Source organism: Cibotium barometz, chromosome 9 (genome assembly GCF_041138505.1).
Source record: "Cibotium barometz isolate CiBa-2024 chromosome 9, ASM4113850v1, whole genome shotgun sequence".
Taxonomy (NCBI): domain Eukaryota; kingdom Viridiplantae; phylum Streptophyta; class Polypodiopsida; order Cyatheales; family Cibotiaceae; genus Cibotium; species Cibotium barometz.
The window spans coordinates 10,625,015-10,650,578 of NC_141054.1; the positions used below are offsets into that span (position 1 = coordinate 10,625,015).

General features: G+C 40.4%; 1 protein-coding gene across 1 annotated transcript; it reads left to right on the forward strand.

The window, feature by feature from the left end:
- The first annotated feature begins 17,694 nt into the window (after positions 1-17,694).
- LOC147635252 (Pseudouridine synthase family protein) lies at positions 17,695-20,148 on the forward strand. Its single transcript, XM_086802476.1, has 2 exons — positions 17,695-18,249; positions 18,940-20,148. The coding sequence occupies exons 1-2, from the start codon at positions 17,739-17,741 to the stop codon at positions 19,590-19,592; spliced, it is 1,164 nt and encodes a 387-aa protein (XP_086658602.1). The 5' UTR covers positions 17,695-17,738; the 3' UTR covers positions 19,593-20,148.
- The last annotated feature ends 5,416 nt before the right edge of the window (positions 20,149-25,564 follow it).

The window sequence follows — 25,564 nt, forward strand, 5'->3', positions numbered from 1 at the left end:
TTTAGACTATGGGATTGGATCGGGCTAGGTTTAGACTATGGATATAGCATCAAACACTAGAAAGTGGCTACAATAGGGTGGACCTGAGTTGCATGTACTTTCCAAAATGAAACTAATTTGTTTTTTTAGAGAAGAAAACTTGGGATGAATAGTTTAGATCAACAATCATAAACAAGGATAGATAAATTACCTTCATAATAATCAAAGAGTAAAGACATCTTGTTAAGCCTCAAGGAGCTGCACGATGTGACGTGGTTGTGAGAATTATGAAGGAAAAACACCAAGAGGAATCATTCACCTTTTATTATATAAGGATTATCTACTCATCAACTTGAGAGGACCTGTGATGGAATACCCAAGCGCCAAGATATTATGATATGAGACCCCAACCACTAAGTTGTTCTACCCTTAGTGTGATTCCATTGCTACCATGTTATTGTTTAGACAAAGAGGTAGGGATCTCATAGCTGTTTAGATAGAGAGGGGTCTTAAAGCTAGTATCAAAGCTGTTTAGATAGAGAGGGGTCTTAAAGCTAGTATCAAAGCTAAGCTAGGTTTAACATGAGCTTATGATGGTAGATATGATGTTATTATGTGGTGTGTAGCCTGAACCAAAAAATTAGAGTATCTCATTGGGTTTCTCTTTTAAATGGAACGGCAAGGGGTAGGGCTTCATCTATCAAGAATCTCTGGATTACCTATATAGGATGAAATGATAGCCTTCACCTTGAGCCCCTTCTTTCCTCATCTCATTGTGCAAATTGGATCGCCTTAGCCAGAAACTTTAAGGACCTTTATTTTCTGACCATTATTGATCGAATACATAGGTGGTACTTAGGGCAGTGGATCCTCGCACTCTGTAGCCAGGATGAGAGGTTGGAAAAGAACATTTTCCTTGTGATGATTATCATTGTGAGAGGGATAGTTCTCTATGGTGGACCATTTTTGCATGATCTCAAAATGTTGGAACTATCATTTGGCTAGGCATTGTGAGAGGGATAGTTCTCTATGGTGGACCATTTTTGCATGATCTCAAAATGTTGGAACTATATTCTTCATCATAGGATCTTAATTGCTATAGCCAATAGTTTGATGGCCTCTTTCATTGTACTTTAATAAAACTTTTAGAATAAAAAATATTTCTTTATATTTTTTGTGTGAAAGTCTTATCTATTTAAGTAATGGTGCATAAATTAAACATGTAGTATAGCACAAAACTTGTCTTCTACCATGGAATGACAAGCCATGTAAGTTGCATTTTAGCATATGACTAGTGATAGAGTAATGAATGCAACCTATTATCTCAATTGTAGAGAATATTACCTCAAGCAAACTTATTAGTCCCTATTTATTTTGTGTCATTGATGGGACAAGGATAAAGAGAAATTTATTATGGTGATAGACATAGACTATCTTCCACATTATGCCTCGAAAATATGAGCTTAGTTATGATTATAAAATATTGTAATTCATAAAGGAATATAGGATTCATGGGGTAGAGACTCTTTACCTTGGATGAATATTTAGGTAGGCTTAATCATCTTAGTCTATATTTCCCTCATAGAAAATTTAAATTATTGTTATTCATAACTTTTTGGATTCCAAGTTTGAGACTTTTCCTTGGTAATGTAATAAATTTTGATGAAATAAAACAAGCATTTTTATTAACTTCAAGTAATGTTGTTAATCAAAGTAAAGATTTTGATTCAAGAAGAGTCTTTTCTTTAAGAAGAAATCATGAGTTATACACATTAGGTGAAAAATGTTGTAGCCTAAATTAAAGGCATGGGATAATGATGTCTTAGGCACTTCATAGATCACAACTAGGATTGTTTCGAGGTGAAGGTAACAATATCGGGGAAGAAATTTTAAACTAGACCAATTCTATGGATGAATACTTTGACATCGCAATAACCGTAGAAATATGGCACTTGCTCAGCTTAAGACAAGAGATATTTCTCAAAATAATTGGAGGAATCAGATTGAATCCAACCATCTAACTCAAGATCAACTCAAATGGGAAGACATGAAAGCATACCTCCAATAAAGGTTTTGTCCTCCAGGATTCTAAGAGGAGAAGATGAATGAATTTCTGAAATCATCTTAGATAAGGAAATCCATCAAACCATACCATAAGTCTAATGTACATGAAAGTCTTGTCTACTATGCTCAACACCTTTCTTCATCAAAGGTTGGATTTTTCTCTAGATATACTAGTGAAGAATGCGAAACCCTCTTTCATAGTAGCTAAAGCAATGGGAATGATCGAATATTTTACCCAAGCTTTTCCTAAGGAGACAACCTAGTAGAAATCCTCTTTTCCCCTCCCCCAAAGAGAGCTCCAACCAATTCTGGGTTACTGAAGCCAAAGAGAAATCAAAGATAGGATCAAAGCCAAGGCTTTAAGGCCAATGGAAATGGAGGTCAGGAATGAACAAAAAATCAAAAATTTGCATGAATGTCAAGGGCAAGGATTGAAAACTTACTTGCTTCTCCCACACTTGGTGAAGACCTCAATGCTCCAATGCTCTGGTTGACCTTCATGGATGCCATCAAACAACCAAACACAAACTCAAACACAAGCAAACAACAAGTGGATTTGCACTCCAACTGGGCCAAATAAGGACTCTAGCAAATGAAATAAGTGGAGGACCCTAAGCTAAGTGCTATCCCCAGTAGTGCTGCCTAACATACAACCTTGCACACAAGAGAGAGGGAGAGAATAAGAGAAACAACATGCAAGGGTCAAGTTTGGAGATGTGCACTTAGCCAACTCTAATGAGGGTTAACTCCCCTTTGTGAGGCTGCTAGGAGCTCACTCCACCTCCACTTGTGTCACCCAAGTGGAGATTCAAGAGCTGGGTAGAGAGCAAGAAGGAGGGAGCTATTCAAAGCTCAACCTTCACTCCATGCCACATGCATACAAGAGGTACCTTGGTAGAGAGAAAATAGAGGGGAAAGGAGAGGAGGAGCTAGATCATCACCATCCCTCTACAAGCATACACACAACAACAATCAAGCATGCAAGCAACAATAAAGCAAGCATGCATCCACAAGATCATGAGAGAGAGAGAGAGAGAGAGAGAGAGAGAGAGAGGAAAGCTCAAATGATACTAATGGGATTGTCCCCTTTCATATTTCATAAAATGTCTTATATACAAGATCTCTTAGTTTACAATGGTTGGCCGTCCATTTACAATTGGGGGCCCAAAACTAGTCTTCCTAGATTTATGTACAACTCTTTCCTATGATCAGCATTACACGAGCCATAAGCTTGGTCATCCCATGTCTCTTTTATCATTAAGTGCTTTACGCAGTTACAAAAAGATAAGTTACAATGAGTGTATCCACTCTTGAAAAATAATGTTGATCGGAGTGGTTAACATTGGTCAACACATCAAACGTATGTGAGGATGATCAACAAGCCAACTTGAAAGAGCTTTTAGAGGAGGATGTTAAGCTTATTTCTTAGATTCGTAAGAGGTCAACAAAAGATGAAGAACCTTGGTTTCCTCTAACAAGAATGTACTTGGGATCTTTGGTATACAATGTGAGTTACAATCTACTTCTTCCTTGATTTCTAGCTATGTAGACTTGCCCTTCATTGTTATGTTTTACAAGAATTGATGTGCATCGTTAATGCTTGTGTAACGATAATAGGTGCAATTAACAAAAGATTTGCATAAGAATCTTGACGTCCTATGGGCCACTCTCTCAGAGGAGCTTTAAAAAGTTGCAGCATCCACAAAGACAAAACTCATGAGAAAATAAAGTGATAGGATGGGGAAGGTATGGGTCCTTTGCTTTCTTTGTGGATAGAAACAATGCTATACCCCTCTATTTCTTATAGTGTATACATAAGATTATACATATTTCTCTATGAATAAGCTTATGGATAGAAATTACACCACCCTTTTCTTTATATTTGTGACATAGTGTACTATTCTCGAGCCTCTTCTTTGATAAGAATTTACTTAAAATGTGCATTCATTGTTCAGTGAGAATTTGGTCCTTGTAAGTACTCTTATTAGCACTTCTACGTGCATTCGAATAATTTTCCAATGTCCTATAAATGTATATGTATAAGTCTAGTAATACATAAACTTGAAATCTCTTAAACATTATTGAAAAGATCTTGTTCATTAGCTCTTATTATTATGCATAGATCTCATACATAGCTTTATGCGTATAGAGCTTGTGCAGAGCTCTATGCATAGAGCTCTTATTATGAATGGAGCTCGTATATTCTAGTATATTGCTATGTGTGGGGATCTTGTTTGATTTCTTTATTATTTTTTTAGTTGCTTAATATATCTAACCCCACCCTTGGGGACGAGTGGTGGAAGAAGGTCTTGTCTCTAAAGTGGAATAATGACAGCTATGCCACTTTGGAGAAGTTGAACCTTATTGCAATTGCGGATATGCCTGTAGCAACAAAAGTTGTGGTTGGTAGTTTTGGAGGCCAACAAAACTACCAGGTCTATGTTTGGTTTGCCAAACAAGAGGCGACCATGATTATCAAGGGTATGTGATCAAAACTACGTAGCAGTGATAATGTTGAATGCATCCATTTAGGTAAAGCTATTGGTTGTAGTGTTTCATGCTTATTCTTTTTATTTTTGAGATGGATTGCAGGCGGTTTTGGAGAAGATCCTCTAGAGAGCAAAGGAGGTTTTCAGTGACTTGGTCGACATGCCAGATGCTCTTGTTTTGCCTACTGATTATTTGTCATTGAGGGAGTTTTATGGAGAGGTTATGTTGGAAAAAGGTAGACAACTATTTGGTATGGTGAAGCGGGTAGAGAGCAAGGACAAGAGTGAGGACCTGAAAGGGCTTAGAAAATTGGATTTGTTGTTTGTAGATGGTTGCGGAGGGATTTTTTTTAAGATTAGTTCTTAGCTTTGATGTCCTATAATTTTATATGTGTTCTTTTGGTGTCTTGTTGAAAGGTTGGAGCTACTTTTTCCTTTCTTGTTCTTGTTATTTCCTTGTTAGCTTGTTGATTATTATTGGTGTTTTGAGTAGGTTTCTTGTTCTTGTTATGATTGACAATATTGACACCACCATCCATGTACCCTCCATAAATGAGGTGTCTCACTAAGTGGGAATTAAACCACTGTCCATGGTGGATAGATATGCACAAGGGAGAGCTACTTGAGATGTATGAGGACTTTAAGAAGAGTTTTGCACGTGTTGGTGTCGAGGAGAATAGATTTCAGTTGCTTGGTAATAATTCTTTTTTTGTTTTGTGTTTCATATTGATGGTGTTTCTTCTTTTAAAGTACTTATGTTTGGTTATGGTGTTGTTTGTACTTTAAGAACGCACTGCAAAGAATAAGGACAAGGAGGTGACCAAGGATATTGATGGCAAGGTTGAGTCAGATAATAGCATGAATAACGATATGGGTCAGTTTATTCCTAATTATGGATGGTTTTGCTTTCTTGGAATAGCTAGTTCTTTTGCTTGCATGTTGCACTTCGCTCTTACATTGGATGTTTTGTGTGGGTGTTTATGTAGATGTTGGTCGAGGTGCCGTCATGTAAAAAATAACTATTTCTTTTATGTTTTTGCCTCCACCTCCCAATGGGTTAGTTGCTTAAGGTCGAGATCATAGATGTATGCTGGTCCAGGGGGACTACGTTGCCATTGGCTTTGCTACTTCGGCGTTCCTTCGTATATCTCTGGATTTTATCCCTAGATTTCTCTCTAGGTCTCATGAACCCAGTCTACACAAAGATCTATGAGCATGTTCTAAAGCATGTTGGTGTGGGTGTACGGGCAGAGAAGAAAGGTAGACTTGTCTCTTGGTGGGTAGTGGATTTGGTTTTTCTTCATCTTCCATTCGGTGGTGTACTTGCTTCTTCTTCTCCAAGCTTTGTGTGCTTTCCTACAACCCTAATTCCAACAATTGGTATCAGAGCATGCATCGGCTCCCAGGGCTACGCCGCCAGCACCCTCCGACTCATGTTCTCCGATTGAGGTGAGCTTTCACGAGCGCTTGCAGGTCCCTATACTCTGCAGTTAAGCCCGTGGGGCTTAGCGTTCTCAGAAATTGCATCTGAGGTCGTTTCGGACTCCGTTTTTGCATTTCAAGTTCTGCACAGGTGTTTTCGTCATTTTGTGCAGAAATTTTGACAATGAAGTTTTCTACAAAACAGGCATACGTATTCTATTATGGACCGTGCTACATAGCACGAGTTGTTTTCTGTTCAATCTTTGCTTCATTACAAGTAGCTTTTGCATTAGTTCCAGTCAATGGCCATGGCTGATAACAGCAATGATGTATTTCGCATGTTGTCTCTACTGATGATGACAAACTAGATGGAGACAACAACTACCCACTTTGGGCATACATGATGCAGCATGATTTGGTTGCAAAAGGAGTGTGGAACATTGTGCAGGGTATGGATGTATGTCCAGGTTTTGTGGATGTAGGATCTGTTGTTGAGGATGTTGCAGGTTCTAGCAGCTCTACTGTTGCTGCTGTTTTACCCACTGCTAAACAAGCTCATTGGGATGGTAAAGATGCGTAGGCTCATGCCTTGATTGCACTTTCTGTCAAACGTAACATCACCCCACATATTCGTTTAACTAAAACAGTAAAACAGGCTTGGGATATTCTAGCTGGATTGTATGCAGGTCGTATAACGAGGCAAAAATCTCTTACCCGCGTGTAAAGGGCTAGAATCGAAGATTATGCAGGAAGATGATGACATGAATGTTTTTCTTGCTGAGATTAAAGATCTCAAGGAATAGTTGATTTCTGTAGGTGAGATTATTCTTGATCATTCTCTTGTGTGTGCAGACTGTTCTTGATGCTTTACCTGAGTCGTATCAGACTTTTGCTTCCACGTGGAGACTTGTTTACTAAGATGAGGACAGACCTAATGTTGTCAAGTATGATACTTTAGTCAACAAGCTCTTGCAAGAAGCGCAGTGCAGGCAAAACAGGGCTAGGCAGCATGCAGTTGATCAAGCATTTGTTGCTGCCCAGCAGAGAAGAAGTGGTAAGGCAGCCCCTTCCACTGTTTCTTCTCCTATTAGCAGGTCTGCAACTTCTTCTCCTTCCACAGGTAGCAACAATAGGTCTGAGAAGGCTCTTGATAAAGGCAAGAAAAAGATCAGGTATTGTAAGGCAACTGATCATGTCATTAAGAATTGCCCTAAGCTAAAGGCAAAAGAGGCAAAGAAGAAAGAGTCAAATGCAGCCACAATAGCAGATGCTTCTACAAATGCAGATTCTGTAAATGTTGTGTAGGATACAGAATGGGCGTTTAGCGTGTATTGCCAGTATGACCCATCTGTACATGATGCATGTTTGGCAGTTTTTGTTGACTCTGATGTATGGTATTTTGACAGTGGTGCTACAAAGCACATTACCTCGCATCGTCATATGTTCACTTGTCTTGAGGCTGTCCCTAATGGGAATACTGTCACATGTGCCAATAATGCTTCTTACCCAGTGAAGGGAATTGGTAAAATTATGCTTACTGCAACAACTGGCAGTGCTTTCACACTTTCAGATGCTTTGTATGTGCCAGGGTTAAAGAAGAATCTATTGTCTGTCTGTGCGCTTGCTAGACTTGGACTTGTAGCCAAATTTGTGGATGACAGATGTACTATTCATGATTTGACTTCTGGTGATACGATTATTGTATCTGGCACCTTGTTTTGTGGGCTGTATAGGCTCAATTCTTATGACAAGTGTGTGGAAGATTCAGCAAATGTAGTTTCTGATGAAAAGGCAGTTTCAGATGCAAAACTATGGCATGCTCGTTTTGGTCATCTGAACTTTACTAGTTTGCTGCATTTACAGAAATTTGATATGGTTGCTTCATTGCCCCCTCTTGAGGCACCATTGAAACATGTTTGTGAAGGCTGTATTTTGGGCAAAATGCAACATTTTGCATTTCCAAAGGATGGTTCTGTGCAGGCCAATCGCAAATTGCAACTTGTACATAGTGATGTATATGGGCCTATGCAAACTCCGTCATTTGGTAAACACTTGTACTTCGTGACTTTCATTGATGTTACTCAAGGCATGCATGGGTATATCCACTGAAGGCAAAGTCCGAAGTGTTTTTGTGCTTCAAATAGTTTTTGCTTATGGTTGAAAATGTATCCAATTGTAATGTGGGCACCCTCCGTTCTGATCGAGGGGGGGAGTACATGTCTAAAGAGTTTGATGCATTTGTGGCTAGTCGTGGGATAGAACACCAATGTACAGTACCGTATACCCCTCAGCAAAATGGTGTTGCTGAGAGGAAAAATAGGTCACTTATGGAGATGGCACAATGTATGGTCAAGAGCCAAGCTTTGCCACATGCGTTTTGGCTTGAGGCTGTCATGTGTGCTGCATATGTACTCAACAGGTGTCCCACTAAGGCCTTGCAGTCTGTTACTCCATACTCAACAAGTGTCCCACTAAGGCCTTGCAGTCTGTTACTCCATACGAAGCTTGGCATGGCAGGAAGCCTTCTATTGGTCACCTGCGTGTCTTTGGTTGCTTGGCCTGTGCTTTAGTGCCTGTGCAACAACGTAGAAAATTGGATGATAAGGCTGTCAAATGTATTTTTGTTGTTTACAGTGCTGAGAGCAAGGGTTACAGATTGTATCATCTGCAATCAAAGCGTATCTTGATTAGTCGAGATGTTGTTTTTGTGGAAGATGCTGTGCAGCCTTTGTTATCATGTACCAAAGAGACAGGTGTGAGCTCACAGGATGTATTTGATACATTGTTGCCTCTGTTTACAGGTGGGAATTCAAATGTAAGTCCTAATGAGGCAAATATTCAGCCTATGCAAATTTCAAACGACATCATAGATCAGCCTATTTCTGATGTAGATTTATAGGATGTAATTTATGAGGATAGGGCTAAAAATGAGCAGGCTAGAGGTATGCCTAAATGGCTGGTGCAAACCTTGCATGATAGTAAAATTGATGCACCTATGTCTAGTCGTACTCGTTCAGGTTATCAGCATGCCTCTTATGCATCAGATTGTTAAGCTTTGGCTGTGTCTAGTATGTGTGAAGAGGAAGAACCTCTTTCATTTGATGAGGCACAAAAATCAAAAAATTGGTTGGCTGCAATGCAAAGTGAATATGATGCTATAATGAAGAATGGTACATGGTCTTTGTGTGATTTGCCTATTGGTAAAAAGGCCATTGGGGATGTAAGTGGGTTTTTAAGTTGAAACGAAAGCCAAATGGCAGTGTTGATCACTATAAGGCTAGACTTGTTGCAAAGGGTTATGCTCAAGAAAAGGGCCTTGATTTTGATGAGACCTTTGCTCCCACTTGTCGTATGACTACAATTCGTAGCATTTGTACATTGGCAGCTCATAATGGTTGGAATGTACATCAGTTGGACATAAAGACTGTGTTCTTGAATGGAGATTTGCATGAGGAGGTGTATGTATCGCAACCTCGTGGTTTTGTTCTCAAAGAGGGCAGGAAAACAAAGTGTGCAGGTTGAAAAAGGCTTTGTATGGCTTAAAGCAAGCTCCAGGAGATTGGTATGAAAAGATACATGCATATTTGACTGCACATGGTTTTTAGAATAGTCCAACGGAAAGCACTTTGTATGTTAAATGTGTGGATGATGTACATCTAATCATTGCTCTCTATGTCAATGACATGCTGCTCACAGGACCAAATGAAACTCATATTGCTGATTTTAAGGCTGATTTGAATGCGTCTTTTGAGATGTTAGATTTGGGGCATTTGCATCATTATTTGGGGATACAATTTAAGCAGTGCGATGGAGGTACTGCTTTGTGTCAAACAAAGTATATTGAGACATTGTTGCAGAGATTTGTCCTTGAAGACTGCAAGCCTATTGCTACTCCAATAAAGACAGGTTTGAAGTTGAGTCTTCATGATGCTAGATATCACTTTGATGTCACCCTCTATCAAACGGTTGCCTCATTTATGTATGCATTACGAGGCCGGACATTCAATTTGCAGTCTCACAGGTAAGCAGGTTTATGCATAGCCCAGGGTCTCAGCATTGGAAGGCAGTTAAACGCATCTTTCGCTACTTGAGTGGCACCATACATCTTGGGCTATTTTATCCCAAGGGGGGATCGTTGTTGCCAGATTTACATGCTTTTTCGGACTCAGATTGGGCTGGTTGCTATGACATAAGAGTGTCCACAAGTGGTTTTTGTTTCATGCTCGGTAGCTCATGCATATCTTGGTTGAGCAAGAAGCAACCTACTGTGGCCACTTCTAGTTATGAAGCTGAGTAGAGGGCAGCTTTCACAGCTACGGTTGAGTGTCTGTGGCTCAGACGGCTTATGGCTGACTTGGGTGTTGGACAGGAGTCTGCCACCTCTATCTACACTAACAGTCAGAGCGCATTGGCAGTTGCGAGAAACCCAGTTTTTCATGCTCGCACAAAGCACATTGAGATGCATTATCACTATGTCAGGGAGAGACTCTCAGCAGGAGAGATCAGCTTGGCCTATGTGCCAACACAGGACAACCTCGTCGATCTTTTCACAAAGGCGCTTCCTCGTGAGAAGCTCGAAGCTTTCCGCAAAGCTTTGGGCTTGCTCCCCTTTGTAGACTGATCTACTTCGGCAATGGCACTTCCCTATACATGAGTGCCAGCTTCACTCCCAGGGGGGATTTGTTGCCATATATATAGGCAGTGATGTGTGTGAACACACTTAGGACCGTCGGGGCACTTTTTTCCTCTTTAGGAGGTTTTTTCCCCCAGCTTGTATATACGCCCATTGTTCTAGGGCTATCTTATCTTTTGTACATTGACACAATCTAATACATTGTGTGTTGTGTGCATTCTTGCTTCTTCTTCTCCAAGCTTTGTGTGCTTTCCTGCAACCCTAATTCCAACACATATTAGTTTAAGTTAGTGCATCATCCATGCATTCATGATGAATTATTTCATGTTTTTTTTAAAGTACTTTGCCAGTGTATGCTGAGACTATGGCTAGACAAATGATGGGGGATGCAAGATATGAGTAGCGGAGTCAAGACCGTCATCGACAATGGTCCATTTTTGTGGATGATGTGTGTAGCTCTGAGTAGTACTGTGTGGCAATGTAGCTTTTGTGTTTGAGAGTGTTCTTTTGCCTCTGTTGTTTTGTGCATTTCGTAACCTATGTGAACTAAATTTCTCTCTCTTTCTCTCACACACACACATACACACACACAAAAGTCCACCAATAATTTTCATATGAGATACAATGGGCCAAATACAATGTAATCTCTATTTGAAATGATGGGGTTTGCTCCGACTTTGTCTCGCTTATTTCTGCCTGCTCGTTGTTTGGTATACTTCGTTTTTCTTCAGAGAACTTATCTCTATCATTATAGCAAGAGTGAAGATATCTCACCTGCTTGATATAGTCCCATATGGATTTTCCTTCCTCTTGCTTAACATTTTTAAAATACTAACTGGAATCAGGACTTACAATAATGATGGGGTGGAGTATGACAAAATTAATGATCAAGTAGATAAAATGACATGTAGGGATTACAAGTAAAGCCAATGGACATGTATGACTACATTGACCACCACAAACTACAAAAGATATATTTGAACCTGACAAATGATTGGGCATAGTACATCTAGGAGATGAACACATACCTCCAAGCCCACAAGAGTAGCACAATGAACCCCTACTTGTTCACAAAAGCTTTAAATCATACAATATGGACACCTCTCCCAACATAAGAAGATGAGCTTGCTAGCCCCAAAAAAGTTTGATGAGGAGGTAGGAAAGGCTATCATGGAGGAGAAACCAAGTTTGATGATAAGTATAGATGGGTTGGCAAATTTTTTGGATATACAAACCTAAAATATTAGAAACTTAGGCGAATATTTGAAATTTTATATCTTATATGGTAGTATCTATTTGGCGAATTTATCTCGAGAACCCACTAAAAACTAGAAAGTTTTGGGTAATTATTTCAAGAAAAGTTTCTCATACAATAGCCTAAAAATATCAAAGACCCCTCTAAAATATCCCTTGGGCTAAAAATAGCCCCTAATTTTTTCCTTAATAAATATAAAATAGAAGGTGCTACAAATCAGGTCAAGGGGCACACAATAGAAAAGAAGGATAACTATAGAATAGAAGAAGTTGCTATTGTAGATTAGGTCAAGGGGGGCAAAATAGAAAAGGAGGCATAGCCACTTCAAGTGCATATCCCCATAAATCTTACTTAGAACAAGAAGTTGGCACCTCTACAAAAAAGCATAATGTGGAAGAAGACAAGGAGAGAAGTTGCTGAAAGAGTGGCAAAAGTGCAAAAAGGTAGCCTTCACAACAAGCGGCAACACCCTCGGCATACCGTGCCTATCTACCACAAGGATGTAGGTCCATAATAGAAATGGCCAATACATAGATAATGGATGAAAAGCTACCAAAGGGAGATAGGGCACTACCTCTCCAATTGCTACATGAACACATACGATTATGCCAAGAATCTAGAGGTGTAAGATGAAGAATTGGAGGAAGGAATTGCACATTGCCATCATATGTTTACCAAACTACATATTGGATTGTAATAAAAACCTTCACAAGGAATGACAAAAGGCCTTGGCCTTGGATCTTAAGAATGGATAGGGTAATACACCCAATCATTGAAACTATGAGCAATAATTGTAGCTTCTTGAGCAAGTAAAATAGGACCTTATGCAAGCCAAGCTAAAGAAAGCATGATCCATAGTTATTCAAAGAAAATAAAATAAAACGGATCGAGGAGTTTAGACTCCAAGAATTCATTCTCAAAAGGTTGAGGAACTCCAAGCTAACAGGGAAGCCATAAACAAGGCTCATGCACCATCCATACACTTTGTTTTAATGAAATCCAAGCATATAAAGAGGAGATGGAGATGACACTTCAAAGACACCAATAATTGGTCACTCATCTAACAGATAGCATGAAAATGGTGTAAGAGAAAGCCACCTTAGTAAAAGCAGAGCTTGAACAACCAAAGAAGAAATTGGAAAAGGTTACCCACCAAGAGGTAGAGACTTTATATGTAAAATATATAGAGCTACAAATCGTGAGGGCCACTCAAGAAGAAGAAATAACTATTATGTTGAATGTAAAAGATGCCATGATTATAAAATTAGAGATGCAACGCACACAAAGAGTTAAACCACAAGCTGCAAAACTAGATGACAAGATGAAGCAACTCATTGAACAATGTCACAAAATTGGCTTGTTGGTTAATGAATCCAATGATGTTTGTAAGACGTTCTTGTGGCACAATATATCAAGACATAATCTACATGGTAAATTCTCTTCTAAATCCAAAGTTAATGTTGAAGTATTAAATCAAGTCACACCCTTAGACCCCACAACAAGGATTTACCTAGAGGCATATGCTACCAACCCCCAAAGAAGATAATATGCACCTTACCCACTCTGAGCATCAATGCTAGAGTGGGAGTGGGAGCTGATGACAATGGCAAGGGAGGGAATCTTAAGGGAGAATGAAGCAAAGAGTATAAATCTAGCCAACCCCAACTATAATACCAATTGAAGATACGGGTGATGATCACACACATGATAATCTACAGCTACAAAAAATGGCGATACCAAAACCTATTCCAAACAAGGGTAGGCTATTATAAAATAGAGACATATGATGACAACACAAAGCTGGAGGATTTTAGAGTGCAGCTAGACTAGGGAAAAGAGTTTTTAACCATACCAGATTACAACCAATGTTAAGGAAACCCTATCCTAAGGAAACCCTATCCTAACCGTGTCATGGGAAGTTGCATACTGCCAAGCTTGAGCATGGTTCAAGAGCTCCACAACCAATGTTAAGGAAACCCTATTCTAACCGTGTCATGGGAAGTTGCCTACCGCCGAGCTTGAGCATGGCTCAAGAGCTCCACAGTAGCCTCTCACCGCTGTCCTCCCACACTCATTGTCACACCGAGGTAGTTGCTCTAATCCAACGGGTGATGCAAGCTCTCTCACAAAGATCTTGTGTGATCTTTGCAGAAGAGGATCGCGTTGGTTAGCCTAATTGAGAGAGAGAGAGAGAGAGAGAGAGAGAGAGAGAGAGAGAGAGGAAGCAAGAGGGAACAAGTGATTAGCACTAATCACTCCCAAACCCTACCCCTAAGCACACCACACATGCTAGATTAAAGTTGCAAGAGAGAGGGAGAGAGAGAACACTCCACTTCTATTGCACAAATAGGAGAGTCAGTTACAAACAAGAGAACACATGCTAGATTAAAGTTGCAAGAGAGAGAGAACACATGCTAGATTAAAGTTGCAAGAGAGAGAGAGGGAGAGAGAGAACACTCCACTTCTATTGCACAAATAGGAGAGTCAGTTACAAACAAGATAAATTGGCTTTTAAAGTTCCAAGCCTTTTCCCACTAGGCCACCCGGGAGTAAGTGCCTGGGGCACCCAAAACATAGTTACAAGGCTTTTCTCTATAGTTTGGCCAACTAACCAAGATCCTCTTATCTATCCTTTGAAGCTCAATACTTGGGAGCATCTTAAGGATATTTCCCTCATCAAATGATGGGATTTACAATACAACATAGGCACCATTACATAACTGTGTTGACATAGTTGTCATAGGAATGTGTTAACCAATATGTGTTTAACATACTCCCCTTCCTAAAGTCGATTGCATCCTCGTGATGATCAGTGAGAGGTTGGTGAGGCACGCAGGGAAGGTCGCACTTGGTTGGTTCTGCTGTCTCTCCGGAAATGAGAGGGGGTGGGGGAGTTAGTGAGATGGAAAGAAGTTAGTGAATTACTGACGTTAAGTATCTAGCTAGTCTAATGGACTCTTATGAGTTTGCTTTTTTGTATGTGCCCAATAGTACTCTTTATTTTATTTTTAGTGTTTTTTTTAAATTGCCTTTGTGGAGAGACATCCTCATTAAAGGAGTCAGAGTACTTGAATGAGTAGACTAGCACGTAATACTTAATGACCAGTATCCTAGTGGTAGGTGGTATGATTAAAGAGGAGAAGCATGCTTGGGTAGCCAGAGGCAAGTGTTGCCTTCATAGTAGCTTTGTGCTCATGACAGGTGGTCAGGGACACTAGCCAACGTTGAAGCTTTGTCTTAGGGTTGGTGTGTGTTGGCTTAGTTAGCTTTTTGCGCTCCGGTTTTAGAGATGGTTGTCTAGGGATCCATAGTTTTGTGTAGCCATCGTGAATCCCTGAGCGGCAAGCAGATTCTTTGGCACCCACCATTGATTGTCATGATATAAAGATACGAGGTCGGGGTGCTTGCAGTGTGGGTGGTTGAGGATGTAGAGTTGAGGGGCAATGTCAACGACGAGGCTTGTTTGTCTCAGTGGTGGGTGGTGTCAATAGTGGCCGATCAACCGACTTAGGTGAGGTATGGGGTGGGGTGGGGGAATAAGGGAGACTGTAGGTGATGAGGAGGGGGTGTGAGGTGGAAGGGTAGTCAAGGGTGAGGTTGTGTGGTCAGGGACACTTCTCAAGGTACCCCAGGTTCTGATTCTGATTGCCTAAGCACCTCCAGCATAGATACCAATGAAGGAGAAGGTTGTCATTTCAAATGCAGCCCATTGATCAAACGTATCAAACCTCATGTCTTTGAGCTCATTATGATGGTCCACATGCATGCCCACAGCCACTCCTCTAGAACCCTGACAGTGGGCTGTGTAGATCCAGATGTGCTCTTTAGAGATGTTGAGCAACCTTTTTTCAAGCTCATCCCCGCTAACTTTGACTTCAGTTAGAGCTATGAAGTCAAATCTACCTTGTTTCCTTAGCCATTGTTTCACTAGTTGGACTTTTGAAAGGTCAGTCAACCCCTTAACATTCAAAGTGGTGCATCTCATTTGCCCTTTTTCTGAGAATTGACCTTTTTAGGTCCCACTTTGGAGGCAGCTTGAGGTGTGGTGGATCCAACCTGAGCATGCATTCTTTTCAATTCCTTGACTATCTCCATTTCTTTGGGAATACCATTTTTTGTATCAGACAAAGACTACTCGACCCTGTCTTGCTCATCTCCCAACGATCCGGCCATCATTGTGTGGGGAGGGAGCACTTGGTCATGGTCCATTTGGTTAGTTTCGGCCATAATTCTGGATCTATCCAGAGGCGTGGACTGAATGATCTCTTGGGAGTCAACCAAATCATCAGGGTCCAAGATGTTGTCTAGCAAGGCGAAGGAGTTAGCAAACATCCTCTGGTTTCCCGCCCTATTTTGTCTAAAGGTCTTCCTCATGTTAGGTACTGTAAACTTTTCTCCCTTGTCTTTTGAGGTAGAGGGAGCAAGGGGAGGAGGCACAGTCAGATTTTTATTCACTCCAGTAGGTTGAGCTTGGTTGTTGGCTGTTGGAAGATTAGGGGCACTAATGGCACTCAAATTGGGGTATTTGGAAGGACACTCTTTGATCACATGCCCTTGCTTTCCACAGTGGAAGCATGCGTTGGGAAGGTGTTTGTATAGAATGCTTTGTTGGATGTTATAATCACCGCAATTGATTTCAATCTCATCAATAAGGGGCCTATCTAGATCCAATTCCACAAGGACCTGAGGATCCAAGCTGGGTTGTAGTCATTCTTTGGTCTCATGCTGCCTATAACTTTCCCTATGGGGGATACAATTTTTTTGAGCCAAGGGTACAAGTAAAAAGGCAGGTTGGGAAGCTCAACCCACACAGGACAGGCTGAGGGTTTTGGACCCTGAGGGTTAAAATTTTTGGACCAACTGAAGAAACAGAAAGGGATGTTCCTGTACATCCATTACCATGAACCTAGGACCTTAAGAGCCATATTAGAGTCTTTGAATAGAAAGAGGTAGTACCCATTTGGGAGGGCTTGGATGATCTCTACCTCAATACCAATGGAGATCCAGTAACTGTCTTTGACCCAACCCCTAAGGAAATCTACTAGTGGTCTTGGCCCGAACAGTATACCAACTAAACATCGGGTTGTGTAATCAATTTCCAAAGATTGAACCAGCTCTAGTGGAAGACAAACCAGAGGTTTAATGGAAGAGGGATTACCTAATGTGGCCATTACCTTTGCTGGAGATTGCTTGTTGGTTTGAACCTCTTCTTCGACTTGTTTCTGCAACAGCATTAGATTTAGTTCTTCCACTCGGGCTCTGGAATCTTCCAGCTGTTTTTTGGTGTCCAAGAAATCTTCTAGCACCTGCTCATATTTCAACATAGCTTCTCTTTTGCCATCCATGGCGGGGGGGCACTGTAGGAACTGTTGAAATGCTGCTTGAGTGCTCTTAACAGGCGGTGAAATGCTGCTTGAGTGCTCTTAACAGGCGGTGAAATCTGTGCAATCCCAGAGCTAGACCCTTGTGCTTTGAGCAGAGTGGGGGTTCCCCTCCACTCGATGCCCATGCACCTGGGGGGGTGCTATCGAGAAGGAGGAGAATAAGATGCAAGACGCGAGCCTCTGGGCAGCAAGTGCAGAGGAAAAAGAGAAAATGCAGAGGGCTATCAGACGCAACCCACCATCACCCTGGAAACCTGTTCGCGTAATGGATAGATGTTTCGGCGAAGCGCTGAAGCACCAATCGCAATTTTAAAAAAAAGTGCACTTTTGAACATGCATTTCATTGATGTATTAATCCAAATAATTGAGTTGAAAATTCTGAGAATGTAATTTTCTTAATTGAAAAAGATTTTTTTTAAATGAATAAGATCTAAGCTGGGGCTACTCACACACATGGTACGTGTGAAAGCGCCTACGAACGTGACCTAGCCATTGCTGAGAACGTAACCGAGATGTTGCACTCTCTTAACCCTACAACAACAACAGGAACCTGCACAATCTACAGGAGAAGCTTGCGCACAATCAACGGGAGGAGAAGGTTGCCCTTACCAGGGTTGAACCACCGGAGTAGTAGAGCAGTGCAAGGAGCTGTGAAGGTTTGCAGAGGCATGGCAACGCTTTGTAAAGAGGGACAAGAGGCGAGCATGGAGACGATGGAGAGCCAGATCCCCCCTCCTGTTGCTCCTCCTCCTGATGGTGGTGTTGTTGAAGCAAGCGAATGGCCAAGGCCCCTTTCTCCCTTGTCCGGAGAGCAGGCCAGAGGGATTGAACTAGAGAGGGCACTCAAAGCTGAAGCTGCCATGGCCTCCGTGCCCGCATTTACCCCATCAGACATTATCTACCAGGATCAGTGGCTCATTGTCATCAACAAACCGTCTGGCATCTACTCTGGTCACATCCTGTCAACAGTTACTTCTATGATTTCCTCACAAGAAGGTGCAGATACAGCAGCAGATTCCACGGGTAAGAAATCCCTTACCCCACAGCTTTTAGAAAAACCCTAACTCCACATCCATGTCAAAGCTCTTAGCCACATCCATATACAGTCTGCGAGAGCTTTTAACCCCGTAAAACCATCACCCCACATAATTTTTAAAGGTCCTAGCAGATCCTACACATAAGAAACCCCTGACCCCATATCCGAGTCAAAGCACTTAGCAAAGCTCAACCCTGCATCCATTTCGAAGCTCTTAGAAAAACCCTTATCCCCCATCCATGTTAGTGCTTTCAGAAAGAGCCAACCCTAGATCCATGCCAAAGCTATCTCTAATCCCAGTCAAAGCTCTCAATGGAATCCACAGGTATCTCAAAGGCTTTTTTTTTGGCCCAAGATCCATCTCAACAGCTTCCACAGTTAAAAAACGATAAACCCTCACGTCCATGGAAAAGGTCGTAGTGTACATGCTTTACTGACTTCACAGCTACATTAGGCTGTTATTGATACCTGAATTCATGTCAATACATAAATATGCATGGTTTACAACCCAATCAAGCCGTAAAGTAACTTAAGTAACTTATTCTTACTGTGCTCTTAAGTTCTTTTTTCTGTCTTGGCATCATTGCCAGTGGTTGACAGCTAGTGCAATAATTTTATGAATGCTTTCTATGCAAATCGAAGAAGCTTTTTTATCCTTTTTATTCGCACTCTTGCAGGAACTGCTGCATCTCAACCACATTTGCACCTGGCAAACCGCCTGGACCGTGACACATCTGGAGTGATCATTGTCACCAAGTGCAAAACGGTAGCCGGCAAGCTGACTCACATGTTTCAGAACCGGAAAGCAAAAAAGACCTATGTTGCCCTCTGTATTGGGCCCCGCCCCGTGTGGGATGAAATATATGTGGAAACTGGTCACGGGCGCTCTAGGTGGGGTGCATGGCGTGTTTATGCTAATGAAGATGTAGGCAGGAAATTGCCTGAAAAAGCAGTAGTGAAGGACATGAGTACCCGATTTTCGGTCTTGTCTGTTAATGGAGAAAGGGTCTCTAGGTGCTACTGCAATGAGCACCTTTGTGAGAAAAAGGTGGCAGGAACAGACCAAACTTATGAAAATGTGCCTGCTTTCGGAGATGAAGTGCTTGTTAGAGCCCACCCTTTGACAGGGCGGACGCATCAGATACGACTTCACTGCCAGTTTCTTGGCATTCCTTTGCTTGGAGATGTTAAGTATGGGGGCCCTCTTGTTTGGAAAGGGATAATCTATGACACTCATGCCCTGCACGCCGAAAGCATGTCATTCAGGCACCCTGTAACTGATGCAGATTTGTCTCTTTTGGCCCCTCTGCCAAAGTGGGCAGCTTTTTGATTCCAAAAATTGGCTGATTACATTTCCTCTTAACATAAAAGTCTTTCTGCATTTGCTTGCGATACATCTTGCCTATCCACACCTGTAGGCGCCAGTTTGCACTTGCTGATTGGCAAGTAAGTTGGATGTATGGATATTGGGCATGCCACAGTGCAGGGCTGAAGCTTGGCATCTGACGAAGCTGCACAAACATGAGACCAGACAGCAGATGTGTGTAGATAGATGGGTGATTCATTTGGCAGTCGGGTGGGACCAGACCAAGTTGGCCAGCCTGCTGATGGACCAGTGGGGCACTCTTTCAATTTTTAAATTAGCATTGGGCAGTTCTGCTAACAGATTACGTGACGATGCCCATCATGTTTGACCATGGTATAAGGCCAGTTATTACACAATTACTTCGAGATAAATGTACTTGCTTTGCTTCCAGTAGAAAGCTCATCAAGGTCAGGATTCCATTGAAAATTATATTATGTTCCAAGGGAAGTCAATCCAAGCGTTGGGCTAGCCAGAGAAGGTCAGCTCTGGTCAACTTTAATCAATATTGGTCATCCCAAAAGTGTGATTCAAATATAGAGCTGAAATAAGATCAAATCTAGTTCTGCTGCTTGTGTTTTTGTGTTTTTGTGACAAAGCTGCAATTAATACAATGCGTGAACTAAGATTGATAAATTTTGGAAGCAACTAAGGTTGATTCAATAAATCAAGGACTTAAATGAACAATTGAACCAGTCATGATAATAATAATCATTTGACAAGGTATTAAACAATTATCGTAAGCAATCATCTTAGAAGACACGATTGATTTGTAGAGTCGAGGTGAATGGAAATGGTTCAGCAGGTGATAGTCACAAAGCTAGGTTATGAACCAAAGGTTTTGCGTAGACTTACATGATGAAATATTCTTTCATATTACAAAGATGCTTAATATTGCACTTACGATTGCATTATTACCTCATTATGGATGACAGCCTCATTAATTGGATATGAAAGATGTCTTGGATTGGAAGAATAATGCATGTGTAGCAGCTCCTCGCTTATGTGGTTGCTATCTTTCAAAACAAAGTTTACAAGCTATGGTCTCCATGGACATGGAACCACAGAACTAGAATGGTTGGGCAGTTGCCTAATGATAGAGGTCTTTCTTTTGCTCTAGCTCTTCCCAAGGGAGGTGTCACCTTCTTGATTGTTGGCAATGATCAAAATTTCAGCATTGCTTTACTAATCATTCATTGTTGATGTTGATATGTAGAAATAAACATAACTTATCGAACCAAAGTGTGCGCAATGCTAACCGGTCTATAATTGGTTCTCAATGTTGGTATGAAGAACATAGATGACTTTATGGAATGACATAAGTCTATAATAAGAAACGTTGAATTCAGATGTTCCATCAACCATGGAAACAAGGATGTCCACCAACCATGGAAACAAGGATGTTGACCAGTAAGAATTTTGATAGAAATTATCAAGAACGAGGCGGATGCTTCCATCCATGAATACAAAAGAAGAACTTACAATCCTTGCCCAACGGTAGGTTAACCAACATCAATTGATGAAATTAGTTATTTTGCTTACATTAATGCTCCTTTTTTTTTGGGTGCATGTGTGAGAGAAAAAAAGACCATATACAAGGTATGCTGAGGAGGTGACACATTTTCCCTTAAAATTCTAATCATGTGGCATTCTCTTGTTTAGATGAGCACTTCATTGGGGAATGTGGCATTCTCTTCTTTAGGTGAGCACTTCCATTGATGAGAGTGGAGGATAGAGAATTGTTATGGAGCCATATAGTAGTGTGTGTACTTACATGGTGGGCACTTGCTTGTTTTGTTTTGGAGCTTTGTCTTTGTTCTTATGGCTCCCATTTCTCTCTTTCAACAAAAACCCCCTTTTTTTTTAAAAAAAACTCTTGTCACCAAAAACACCAAAAAAGAGAATTCTTTTTCTTCTTGAGCCACCACGTTAAGGTCAACATAATTTTTATCGATATCTATCCTTAAAGAGTTTTATGTCCAAATATTTGTTTTTATATCTAGGATGTCACTCCTTGAAGAGTTTTTTAAATAATACTTTGTTAGGATATTTGTTGTGAATTCTATTTCTCTTTCACGCATGTTGTAAGTTCATTGAGAATACTTCAGTCTTAATTGCAACTTGTAGACAAACAATTTGTGCATACTAAACAACTTGTGGAGAATGCTTGGGTCTTAACATCAACTTGTAGACAAACAATTTGTGTATAGAAACCACCTCTTGTGGTGGGTGGTCTCGTTGAAGATAAGCAAATTTATTTGATCTATGTTAGATGATGTCATTCTCAATAGTAGTAACTTTGAAAGTTGAATGCAATCACGAATAGATTAAGCTCAAGGATGGTCGTATATTTTCAATTCTACGAGAAGGTATTAGAAGACTCTCCATTCTCACATTCCAAGTTCTGAAGCTCTTGTTAATGAGCAAAGACAATGATAAACGGTATATTTCTACATAATTTCTATAAGGTATATATTTTTAGTTTTTTTTAATTATATATCATTCTTGGGGTTTAAGGTATGGCCCCGGCTTCTCTATTAATTGTCAATAGTGATCTATTTGATTGATTTACTAGTTAAAATTTAATTAAGATAAAAATTACGATAGAAATAGTAGAATGAATTATTAAAACGAAAAGAATAATTTTTTAAAATTTCTATGGATATGTTTGGTTGGTTTCATTGCTAATCTGCACGTACATCTTCTCCCCTACTTCGCTAACTCTGCTCTAAGCTTGCATAATCGGCGGGCGAAGGCTAACAAACCCGGGAGTTGGCCCAAGGTAATCCCCTCCTATGCCACTGGGAATTGGATTTCCACCCCGCGGAGTGTGGAGATATGATTATGATGCTACCTAGTTCTGTGGGCCCAAGCTAGTGCGGTGAATTAGCCCGCCTCATGAGTAGACGTCCCCTCTGAGAAGCGGGAAGGTTTGGTACAAGTGGCAGGACACCTAAGGAGGTGATAGGCCGACCTGGCCCTCAACGACTGGTCGACGACGAGGGAGTATGGTCCATGAGGTATGCCCAGCTAGTTTAGGCTGGAAGATCGAATTCTAGATCATCAGTGGGTTGGTATTGGTTTGGATATGTCTATGGACATGGATATGGAAGCCTAGATTTTGGCTATTGACCCGGTTTCAGGGTCTCTTTTTTGTGAAAATTTTGTTGTAAGAACTGTTTGATATAAATATTATTCTTAACGGTTGTTTTAAGGAACATTGTAGAATGTCTTTAATTAAGGAACGTGTTTTTATATGGATGGGTGGCCCAATGAGTCGGGTAGCTTTCCAACATAATTATTATTTATGATCCGTAATAGAATAACACCCGAACAAGTTTCGTTTTAGGAGAACGAGCCAATGGCTGTGCCTCGTAAAGAAAAGAGAAAAAAGGCGTCGGCTTCCATGTACCGAGGTGTGGACTTATTCCATCCTTGATCTCACATATTGAGTGTCGTTTAATCGAAGAAATAGATTCCTATTAGAATAATTATGTTTCCCCTTTGCGAGATAGAGTTAGGTCCCTCCGTTTACTCGTATCCTCATATTTCCAAGAGATTGAGGTGTCATCAATCGAAGAAAATGGGAACTTAGCTGCCTATCAAAAGAATCCCCTTGACCCAGCTAGGGCAAGGACCTTACAATAAATAACTTGGAGTTGAGTAAATATAGTTTTTCTTGGAGTTGAGTAAATATAGTTTTTAACTTTTTTTGGGAGGGGGGAGGGTAACTTTATACATATATAACATAGCACCTTAGTGCATGAAGGGGAGTTTTTTTAATTAGGGGCATGCCGTAATACATATACAAGAGAAAATCAAACAAAGAGTAATGTAAATTTACAAAGGGATATTTTGAATTAAAAATCCAAACATGTACTTACAAAAGGGAGGTGAAAACTTGTGTTAAATAAAAATAAAAAATGTGACTATTTTAAATACATGGTTACATGTATGGGCTATCCTTAATTGTTTTTTAGTTTTGGTTGAAACTAGAAAGCTATAGAGAATAATAAGGTCAATTGTCCTATAATATAGCATTAGCATTATGACTTGTATGATAATGCTAATGCAAGTAACCTCAATTATGCAAAATTCTCGAGCACAATCTATTATAACCATTTATATAGAGATCTATTCAAGTCTAGAGAAGAATTATCAGGACTATGGGTAAGTAAGAGGTGTGTCATAATGAACTTGTGGTATTAGTTTAAGATCATTAGGGCTTTCTTTAAGTCAAGTCTCCTAAGTGTTAGTGTGGTTTAACTTTTACTATGATCTAATCCATAGTAATACAACGTTTTTACATCCTATGTTATTTATCCATTCTAAAATTTATTTTTATTACATGCTTCTTCATATATTGGAGGTTCATGATAGAATTGGTATTTTTCATATGAGGATGCAAAAACCACATGTGCAGATATAAAAACAAATATAGGAAGTAACATTTGTTGGTTAAATTTTACCCTTATATAGGATTTTATTGAAACCACATATGAGGATGCAAAAACCAATATATAATTTGTTGGATATCAATGCTCCACCCTTACATAGGATTTCATTGAAACCACATGTGAGGATATAAAAATCAATATATAATTTGTTGGATATTAATGCTCCACCCTTATATACGTTTTCATTGAACCCTTATATAGGATTTCATGAAAACCACATGTGAGGATGTAAAGACCAATATAAAATTTGTTGGATATCAATGCTCCACCTTTATCATATTGTATTAACTAGGCACTGTGGCTAGCTCATGTTTGTGCAACCCCATGAGGAGTATTCATGGTTGAGATAGCTTGGGCCCGTCATCCCGTATTCACTCGAGTATATAGGCTTAAGAGGCCAGATGGTTTAGAGACGGCTTGTATTAGATTTGGCATGATTCCAAATAGGCTACATGCTACACTAGATTGTTATCTCTCGTTATCTCATAACCATCCACACATGGAGTGGTAGACTTTACACTTGGACACCCTATTTGACATTGTAGGTTGGATAGCCATGGGAGAGGTAGGGACACTGCATAGCACTTTTTAGTTCAACTTTATGGGCCAACTATCACTACGGATGGTGGCACTGGCTATGATCGTGAGCCTACACAGCCATCTCTTGTATAAAGGCCCAAATAGATACACGACCAACCCCTTCTCCACACACTTTTTCAATCAACGCTACTAGCATAAATCCTCTATCTTAGCAGTTCTCGATCTCGATCATCCATTGAAGCCCCCTTCACATAGGAGCACATGGGGGTGGGGCCTTGCCATCTATTGTGTCACTTCAGTAGAACAGCTGCTTCTTCTCTATTTTGTTATATTGCAATTTGAGTTTAAAGTTGTGCTATGAAATATCTACATCTTATGAGTGTTCTCTTGTATACCATGCACGTTGTATTCTCTTTTGTGGTATTGAAACTCTGTCTCATACAAAAACTTCTTTGCTTGCTATCCTAGCAGTCCCTTAGAAGAAATGGCATCTTTCGCAAGACCCCGCTGGGCTGCCCACACCACCATTTGGTGTTGCTCGAAAACTTAATGGCTCGTCTATGGCAAAAATTTGGCATTCTATAGGAAAAACCACATTGGATGGAGGATGAGGAGATTCCTTATTTTCTATCATGCAATAGGGAAATCACCAAAGCAACACAACCTCCACATGTGGCAAGGGGTTCTTCACATTATGATGGAGGGCAACCTATACCATTTCCTATGGAGATAATACGGGCTACCCTATGGAGATAGAATTTGAAGATGAAGAACAAGATCATGATGTCCCTTAAAAGGGTAAGCCATTCTCTAATTGGCACTGCACAACTTTTGGGATGGAGTAGAACCTCCGGCTACCATCGCCAACTACCATGGAGGATGTGCCTCAAGATGTTTGCAGTTCTAAAAGGTTAAAGCAACAAAGCAAGGCTCCACAGAAAC